Below are 10,353 nucleotides of genomic sequence, written 5' to 3'. Positions count from 1 at the left end.
CTGCTGCGTTGTCTGATGGTCAAATGCAATCAGCAGAGCGGCTAGGAGAATAATGACAATATGTGTAAGAAAGACACCTTGAGGGAGACCTCTACTGAGTCTGAGAGATGAATTAAATGCCAACAGGGAGGCTGAAATAAAGAGGAATCCAAATACAGATGAGAGCCTCTTCTGAGGTGCAGTTTGCATAATTCAACACCTCTGCTAGTTTTTTCATGTTAGTCCCAGAGAAAACGCTGCATTGTCACTGAAAAACAGTGCAATAAAAAAGAGGGGGGGGGGGGGGGGGGGGGGGGGGAATAGGAAGAAAAGCACTCTTGGATACTTTGAAGTTGCCACAGAAAGAACTTTTGGTGGAACATGACTACCATCTGATGGCCAACAGGGGGAACTGCACTCAAATCATGTTGGTAAAAAACCTTCAAAATGAAACCCATAAACAGCATTGATGACCGTTTAGAGTTTGAAAATGTTGTTTTTGTTTACAAAACCTTCCATAACCACATTGTCCCCAAACAGTAGGCTGTAATACAATTTGATTGCAGTGAGATGTTTTTTTCAAGACTGTGTTGCAGCTCCATACAGTAGATGTAGACTGTTATTTGATTTATGCTTTTTCTGATCTGCTAATGACAGCTAATAAGTAAAATAATTAGGTAAGCTAGTGACCACTTGAAATTTAAAATCAGGTTATGATTATGAGACAGTGGGTCCCCAGGTACTGATATGCAAAAGGCCCCTTTACCTCTCCTTCAAGGGATCCAGACACACCGACTTGGTAGGCTACTGGTTTTGTCTCTATTTTTTCCTTTTTTCTTTTTTTTTTGATTTGTCTCTTTGTGGTCATCTTGTGTCTCATGTAAGTGTTTTAAGTTTTAAGTATTTTTTTTGTTGTTGTTTTGTGTCTCTTCAAAGTCACTTTTTACTTTCCTGTTTTTGTTTTGTGTTTCTTTGAAGTCACTTTGAGTCTTTCTTGGTTGTTTTGGGTCTCTTCATAGAAATTTTGTGTCTCCCTGTAACTGTTTTGTGCCTCTCTGTATTCATTTTGTGTCTCTTCAAAGTCATTTATTCCATTTTTGGGGGTTGTTTTGTGTCTCTACAAAGTCATTTAGTGCCTTTTTTAGTCGTTTTGTGTCTGTCATAAATTTGTCTCATTGTGACTGTTTTGTGTGTCTTTGTATTCAATTTTGTGTCTCTTTAGCATCGTTCTGTTTTTTTTTTGTTGTTTGTTTTGTGTCTTTTTGTAGTCATTGTTTCTTTTTGAAATCATTTATTGCTTTTTTGGTTGTTTTGTGTCTCTTTGAAGTCATTTTGTGTCTTTTTTGGCTGTTTTGTCTCTCTTGTTAAGTCATTTTTTGTCTCTTCGTGGTAGTTTTGCCCCTTTTATACTAAGTTTGTGTCTCTTGGCTGTTCCCTTGCATCTCTTTGTGATCTTATTGTGTCTCTTTGTGATCATTTTGAGTCTCTTTCTGGTTGTTACATGTTAATTTGAGTGACAGTTTACAGGTGAAGGCCAGAGGGCCCTGACACTTTGGACTGGGCCTGTTCCCGGTAGGTAGAGGCACAATGAACATGAACTCACACACTGAGGAAGGCTGGACAGCCGAAAGCACTCTGTGTTGAGCTTTTTTCTGTATTGAAAAGATGACAAAATAAACTAACTTTTCTGCATTCTGGAGGTGTGCGATCCCCATTTTTTAAATTCCTGTTCCTGGTAGGCCCATCCATACTTTTTTTTTTTTTAACCCATTTCATCATATGAATGGCAGGTATATATACATACATATATATATATATACATATATATATACACATACCTGCCATTCATATGATGAATGAAATAATCTTATACATATATATAAGATTATTTTTTGGGCTTTTTGCCTTTAATTGACAGGACAGTGTGAAATGGGGAGAGAGAGAGAGAGAGAGAGAGAGAGAGAGAGTGGGGGTGGGGGGATGACATGCAGCAAAGGGTTGCAAGCCAGAATCGAACCTGCGACCGCTGCAGTGAAGCATCGCCTCTGTACATGGGGCGCCGGCACTATCCACTACGTTACCGACACCCCAGGTGTATATATTTAAATAACCTATGTTCTTGCTGAGGCTGTGTGCATATGGCTAGAGCTGAAATAATCAGCCAGTTATTCAGTTTATTGGCATTAGTAGTTGTATAACAGAAGTTGAACAGGCAACCATTTTGATAATTGATTAATTACTGATCATTCAAGCAGAAAGGGGAAAATCTTTTCCGCCTCCAGCATCTCAAATATTGACGTTTGCAGCTTCTCATCTTATTTTAAACTATCTTGTGGTTTTTGACTGTTGGTTGGACAAAAATGACCATTGAAGACATCACCTTGTGCTCTCAGAACTTAAATGTGTATTCTGTACAGCGTAGCTACAGGTTTTTATTCAAGCATTTCAGTAAGTATATACTTTAGTAGTCTATAGTCTTTAAAGGTTTAAATAGAAATAGTTGTATTTTAATCAGTTGAGTTAATCTGAAGTTTGCCAACAGGTAAGTGCAAGTATAAAGTAAGACAATATTAGGCTTAGTGGTAGGTTAAAGATTTGTGACAACAGAAATGTGGACTTTCACACAGCAGAGCTTGACTCATTTTGACAAAAATAAATTAAAAGATGGAAAAATGAAATTAGATAAAATGTTGGTAGCAATTAAGACTTCACAAATTCAAATTGAAAGGGACTATTTAATGACTTGGTCTGATTTAGAAGACTGGATTTCAGACTTTCTAAGGACATGCAGGCCTCCTATTCATAAAGCAAACAATTGAAAATAACTGACAGTTTAATGGATAATGAAAAGAATTTTTAATTGCAGCCTGGTTTTCAACACGTATACAGGAGAGACCGAAAGAGCAGATACAGGTGGGTTATTTGTGTTAAGAGTAATCTCCATTTAATTAAATCACAAATCGTTATCTCCAGACTTGATCAGTCTGCAAACATCAACAGTGCGTTCTCATAAACACAGAATTAATAACTGTGGATAATTGCGCTCGCAGTTGTTGTTGGTGATGATTGATAGCATGGGTTTGTGGCTCTTCTTGATTGTATCTAAATTCCCAAGAGAAGGAAAACAAAGCCACAACACCACATCATTAACTTTCCAGGCATATTTAATTGGCACGGTAAACACAATACAAAGTATTCAGTGCTCCAAAACACAAGCATGGGCTACCAAATGGAACACAAACGAAAAAGTGCAAAAACACACCATTTGGTAGACCTTACAAAGGAAAAAAAGTCTTACCTTGCAAAGCAGATAAAGTAATGGTAAGACCCTCAATAGTTAAAATAGATGTTTTCCTTTTTAAACTTTATTTATATATTCATATATATTCTCTCTAATTCCAACGTGCCATTTCCGCTGTACAGGCAGGTTATTCTGGGGCATCGACTCAAAGGTTTGTGGTGGTCTGACTGCAGAGCACTGGCAGGCAGATGGCTACTATAAAGCTACTGCTGCGCTCAAAGCGGTGAACTGGGCCTCATCAGATTCATCACTGAAAACAAAAAAATGTAATGAACAAAAGTGGCTCGTTTCATATCTCGACATATCGGGCGACGGGTGGTGGAAAAGCAAACATGGTACTTTTAGGCTTCATTCAGCAGAGATTTGATCATTCCTTCCATCAAGAGTCCAGATGGTCAATATGTTCGTCACTCCTGCGTTTGAGAAGTGTTCGTAACATGCTGCATCAGATGAATCTATGAGAATGGCTTCATTCAAAACAATTTCATTGTTACTCATATTTGCAGTTTGCAGGGATTTTAGTCCCATTCAGGCAGAATAAGCTACATCATAGACTTCCAGCTTAAAAAAAAAAAACAAAAACAAAAAAAACAAAAACAAAAAGCTGAATTCATCATCATCAAATATAAAACAAAAAAAAAGTTAAAATCACGTACATTATGTGCCATTGAGCAGAAGGGGGGGGGGGGGGGGGGGGGGGGGGGGGGGTCAGTGGACATATTGTATGATTATAAAAACTCTGAAATTTGCCCCCAAACTTTTTTGAGATAATCACATCTTAATTCTTCCATCATACCACAGCTGACATTATCCTTTTGAGTTAAGGCCCAAAAACAGGTGATTCTGGGTCACAATTCAGTCACAAACTCACAGGAAAATATGGATCACAGTATATTTTCATATACAGTAGACAGTTAACATCAGGTGTAAATCATATCTTCATAGGTTGTATTTTTGGGTTGCTTGGACCGAGCGGAGACATTTCCACAAGGCTGATTAACTGTAAACTAACAACAACTTGCGTTAGACACTCTGATCAAAACATAACAATACTAACAGTTTTTTTTTACAAACATACCGTACTGTGTACTTACAGTAAAACAAATGCACAAGACATCCATGACCTAGCTATGCATAAGATCATTCAGAAAGCAACGTTTCGGGTCCCTACCGTCCTTTACTGACAGCTTTTGAGAGTAAACTGGGGAACACTGGGAGGAGATCACTCGCTCGCTGTTAAAAAACATGCTTTCTGAACCAAAAGAAAAGAGATATATTAAATAAAAAAAAGGAACCACAGGCACCGAACCCAAACAGTAGCATTCAGGTTAATTCAAAACAGTACGACCAGGCAATGAGGGTTAACTGAACAGAAAGGCTGGAGGCAAGGAGGGGGCGTAAGCTGACCCAACACCCCGACCACCTACTCCAGGTTGCCAGCAGAGGGGCAAGGAGGAAGACAGGGCAAGCATGCAGCACACCACAACGCTGAGAGGCCCCCTGTTGCAAAAAAAAAAAAAAATAGGGGGGGGGGGGGGGGCACTCCGCTCAAAGCAGCCAAGAAGGGATAGCCTGAGCCGCATTGGGACAAGGGCTGTGGAGGTGAGGGAGGGTGTGGTCAGAGAGAGGAGGAGACACCAGTGACAAGACAGGAAGTGTAGAATGAAATGGTGAACGATCCATTTTCCCCCCAGTTGCTCCTGGATATGTAGGGGTGATCGGGGTGGTGTGGAGAGAATGCGACATTACAACACCTTTAGAACAGGACATACGTACAAGCATTCAGCTCAGACAAACACAGAACGTAAACCAGAAGTACAGAACACACAGATAGATGATTAGCACCTTTACTTCTTCTGAAACCTGCAAATATGGAGCTTTAGTGGGAGGGTGAGATATTTAAAGCCCCAGATGAAGGTAGATAAGCCCTGGGTGTTTGTTTTTTTTTTGAGTCAGAGAGTGAGTGAGGAGTTCATGACTCACACACATACACACCGCTTGATGAAGGTGTTCGTGTCCGTAAGGCTCCCGCTGGTCTCCGTCCTGTCTCTGACCACACCTTCTGCCATGTGTGTGTGTGCAATGGGGGCAAAGGTAAGGAGAAAGAGAAGTGGCAGAGCCAGGGGGTAGGGGGGGGACGTTCAGAGCGAGGAAGCCAACAGCCACGTTCATGACCGCGCGTGGTGCAAGCGGAGTTAGTTACATTAAGAAGCAAAGCTTTGCTGAAAACAACACAAAGCAAATTGGATACTGTGGTTGTGACTGCTGTATGGGTGTTAAGAATGGAAAAGGTTATGAGCTCTATAATTTAGATGGATTTCTCTTATCGTGGCTTCACGTCGCAGAGTTCTGCGGGGGAAGCACAGCGCTGCCGATAAGTTTTTGTAATGGTTTGGAAATTGAGATGCGTACTAAATCGGCCGTCTTTCTCTTTATAGATTCGGGGTCATCTGTCACTTTCTGACTGTGAGCACGTGAGGAACATGGTGGTTTCTCCGAGGCTGCTTGCCCTGCCATTCCTCAGCCAGCCTCACACTTTTAGGAATCTGCAATTCAAAAAAAAAAAAAGAAAATACGAACAAACAAACAAAAAAAAAAAATGACAAAAAGAAAAGTTAGATAGCTTTAAAGGAAAATCGACAGCAACCCAAATATTCAGATATGGAGAGGAGGAAGAGAGAAGTCATTGCATATATGAAACTACTTCAAACTGACAGACTATACTGTGATGTCAGCATGAATGTAATGTATGAAAGACCTCCATAACCCAAACATGTATCTGTGTAACTAAAAACCTTTCAGCTTCTTCCACTTCAGTTTTCATCTGTCTTGAATGCATGTTACAATGCACTCACTTCACCGTGTCACAACATGCTGAAACCAGGTCATGATCAGCACAAATGCAGCAGCATGCGACACATTTCAAATGCTCTTCAATAACAAAATTACAGAGACATGAAATGTGTATTTACAGCTCTGACATGAAGTGACATCCTGCACATAAGAACCCCATGCTGTGCCAGTAACAAGCCACCGAAGCTGATTAAAAAGTATGAAAGGAAGTTTAACAAAGGCTTGTGTGATGAGTTATGAAAGAGGTGGTTTCTGTGTCAGTGCCAATCTTGAGAAGTAGCGCAGAATGTTATTGGAGCAGTGAGGTGAAATGACACAGAGGCCATACACACCATGCTTTTACAGTAAGTGCACGATTCACAGAGTGGCCGCAAGAGACCACAAAGCTTTAAAGTCACGACCAGCTCCATATCTCAGCCCAGTCTCACCATATAGCTTAGTACAGCTAATTCTCAATCCTTTATTCCTTTACCACTGGCCTGGAGAAAAAGGACCAGAACAGCCCAACACTATCAATTAAAAAAGGTGGATTAAAAAAGAAAAGAAAGCACATTCTAAGAGGAAAATTAGTTTGATTTCGTCAATACTTTTACAAAATGACTCCTAACCAGGGGTACTTTCACAACTTCCTCATGTTGTAACAGCACTATGATTAATCTACAGCATGCAACATTTGAGAAGGGGCACATTTTTTCTGTTTTTTTTTTTTTTTCTGTTTAGCCTACAAAAATATCTTTTAATATGTATTCACATTTTACAGCTGATTTAAATTACATCTGCATGATTGCACATCGAGCATGCTTTCCTTTGAGGGTACAACAAGTGACCAAAACACAGGACCTTTCACTTGATGGTCATCGTCACTTCTGATGCTGCATACATTCACTCAGCTGATTTACAACCATACTGACTCTTCTGAGTTTGTGACTCTTAATTAAAAGCATGTTAATTTGAGTGGCTGTAATCTGAAATCTTAACAAAAACACTATATATATACATATATATATATACATATATATATATATATATATATATATGTATAAAAATCAAGTACTGTGTATTTGAAATGTACATGTGATCACTGTCAGTGGGTGATTTGTCCCATCATGCTAAGCTTTGACTGAGGGTGTCATGTTTTATTTTCTATGACCACTAGGTGGCACTGCAGTGAATGGGAGGTGAGGAACAACAAGCTTCCTTTCACACACTCCTTGTACACAACACCCGCGTGGCTCAGCTCGCATTCAGTGTTATTTCTTTCCAAATGTTTTGTTCAGAGCTCAGTAACAGTGTACAGTGACACACACTCACACTATCAGCCACAACTGTCCCAACTGTCATGAGGCACAATGGACAAATCTGATTGGTGCGTCACTCCGGGACAGACACGAAGTGTGTGTGTGTGTGTGTGTGTGAGAAAGGGAGGGTATTCTCTTATCTGAGCTACCAGTAACAATCTTTAATCTCCAACACTTGCCCCACTCATGTAGCAGTGACGGAAACTTATTGACTCGCAGTGACAAAAACACACTTGCTGAGTTAAATGTATGTCATAGCACCTTTGGCATTTGTTTCCAAAAAGACCTCGACGTAGGATGTGGGGACGTATCCCTCCTCGTCCTCGTTCCTGCGCACTCGTGTCCAGCCGTCTCCTTTGTCCTCTTCTATGACGTACAACAGCTCGCCCTCTGCCACTGAGATGGTGCCTTCATTATGACCTGTGCGAGGAGGGACACATAGGACAAAAGGCAAGATCAGTTTTTATCTTTCCTCTGCGAACTACCTGGAAATAATTTTATGTAGATGTGAGTCTTATTTGTAAAGAAATTTTCTGAAAACCAAGAGGAAGCCAAACCAGCTGATGTGTGGTACGAAAATATAATCATAATACTGCAACTTCACAAGTGTGAGTCATTGAGCTGCATTAGCCTACAGAGCGAGTCAGCTAACCTGCACATACACCACAAATCTTTAAATATGAAGCAGAACATCAACCCGCAAACTTAGCCTGCCGTCCATCTCCTTCCCTGGAAGGAAGTCACAACTTTTTTTAACACCAATCTACCACATGCTCACAATCAGTCTTACTACTTACTGACACGTAATTTAATCTCTCCAAATATATATATATATGTGTATATATATATATATATATATATACATATATATACATACATATATATATATTAAAAAAACATATTATTTATGAGTACTGCAGCAGCTAGGAGAATGACTGCTCATTTTTAATCTTGAATGAGCAACTGTAGGATTGCACGTTTCAAATGATACAATGTAGTTGTATAAAAATATAGAAATAAATTTCAAAAATATATTTATTTATTTTAGTCATGATTTTTTATTATTCTGTATTTCTTTATGTATTTACTTCAATATTTATTTTAACATTTATTTATTTAATCTTGTATTTATGATACATTTATAATGTTTATTTCCATATCTATGTATTTTTTATTCCTACATATATATTTGTTTATTTATGTATTTATTCATTTATTTAATCCTGTATTTATTTATACATTTATTTATTTTTACATTATTTTTTTCATTTATCTACATATCTATTTTTTCATATTTATTTTTTATCTATCTACATATTTATTTACTGATAGTCACAGTTATTTTTTTGTCCTCCAAAAAAGAACCTGCAAAAATGTATCATTGCCTTCTTCACTATAATCCTTAAGAAGATGCAAAGGTCTTCCATAGCCGTCAGTAGTGTGCAATTCTAATATCTCAAAGTCAGAGCAAATTAACGCTGTCTGCCATTATTTTTTACATTAAATATCTGGTATCGTTGATTTATAATTGTGTTGTCTTTCTCCTCTCATAGTGAGGAAGGAATCTCCCGTTTTAACTCAGAAAACTGACCCCTTTTTTGTGGAGAATTCATCACATCTCTCCAAAGGAGGTCACCAGCATTTATCATCCCACGGATCGATCGGGGTTCTTTACCACTTCTGATCTGCACACACTTTGAGAATTTGCCAAGGCCGATTTTGAAAATAGTGTACCGAGGAAATGAGTGTATTTCTATCTGCTCTGCTCCACACATTTCCACAGAAAGGTCACACCCTTCCTCCTCCTCATTCAGAGTCATCGAATTCCTCCACTCTGCGCCACAGAAATACAGCGCACATGTACTTTGATATCTTTAAAGTCAGCAGGAGTTAGTCTTGAGTTGTAAGAGGGTTTGACTCTTGTTACCTTCAAATGGATACAAGGCTTTGCAGGTGCCGATGGTGGGCAGGGTCTCCTCATCGTCAAACTCATCGTCAAACTCTGGCGTGGTGGAGGTGGGGGGGATGGGGTTGATGTTTGCTTTGACCTGAGTCTCTGAATTCTGCTCCTCTGTGTAGCTGCCATCCGGGCTGCTCAAAGGCCAACACACACACAGTAAATATACTGTGAAAACATACATAGTTTTCCTCCGAAGAAATAAGATGTGTAACGACTCAGGGGTGTGGGACTGATGTTTCATGATGTTTGGAAGTTTGTCAGAGTATACCATACCTCTCTCTGTCCTGCGCACAGTTGTTGCTCACTGTTGTGTTGTTCTGGGTCTCATAGAGTCCACTTCTCCGGTGTGTATCGCTCTTGGATGGCATCCTTTCCTCCACCTCTGCTAACCAGCCCTGAAACACACACAATAATTATGCATGTGTTGCCTGAAGCTCACCTTCTTTCTTACAGAGCAACTCTTAGTGTGGAATTTTAGTTGTTGGTGAATCAGATGGCCTTTACATTTGGCACAAACCTTCACAGGAGGAACACCTCCGCCTTACTCTGCACTTCTTTTGCCATTTATTTTACAAGGTTAAACTAGGCCATTGTTCTGGGACTCCTCTCTCCCTGTGCAGAGCTCCAACATGTGGCCAGCCCCTCCAGCTGCATCACATCTTCTCCTAATATGGATGAGCGGCAGACTTCTTTGGAACCACCCCAGCTTGGAGACGTGTGTTTGAACTCCTCATTATTTAGTGTCTCGGATAAACCAAACAAGAAAGCTTCGCCAACACTAACACTCACAGAGAAATGAGAGCTCAAGACTGGCACCGCGGACTAACCTCAAATTTCTGCACTTCAAACTGAAGTTTCTCGATGTTCTGGCCTATTTCTGATAGCCGAGGGTCTACACTGGCCGGATCTCCCATCTGAGGGTTCTTCACGTACACGTCTTTCATCTTAGTTAGAGCATCCCT

General features: G+C 39.8%; 1 protein-coding gene across 24 annotated transcripts in view; it reads right to left on the bottom strand.

The window, feature by feature from the left end:
* Window positions 1-3,125: 3,125 nt before the first annotated feature.
* Window positions 3,126-10,353, bottom strand: part of fnbp1b (formin binding protein 1b) — a 72,776-nt gene continuing 65,548 nt past the window's right edge. For 23 of the 24 annotated variants that reach the window (XM_078162108.1, XM_078162109.1, XM_078162118.1 and 20 more), the window contains 4 exons: window positions 10,219-10,351; window positions 9,665-9,786; window positions 9,359-9,522; window positions 5,833-7,851 (listed from right to left, as the gene is read on the bottom strand). In XM_078162108.1, coding sequence (XP_078018234.1) covers window positions 7,673-7,851; window positions 9,359-9,522; window positions 9,665-9,786; window positions 10,219-10,351 — 598 coding nt within the window. In that variant the 3' untranslated portion in view covers window positions 5,833-7,672. The other variant, XM_078162106.1, reaches the window with a different exon arrangement.

Source organism: Epinephelus lanceolatus, chromosome 19 (genome assembly GCF_041903045.1).
Source record: "Epinephelus lanceolatus isolate andai-2023 chromosome 19, ASM4190304v1, whole genome shotgun sequence".
NCBI classification, from domain to species: Eukaryota; Metazoa; Chordata; class Actinopteri; order Perciformes; family Serranidae; genus Epinephelus; species Epinephelus lanceolatus.
This window is presented reverse-complemented; position numbering and strand designations above follow the sequence as displayed.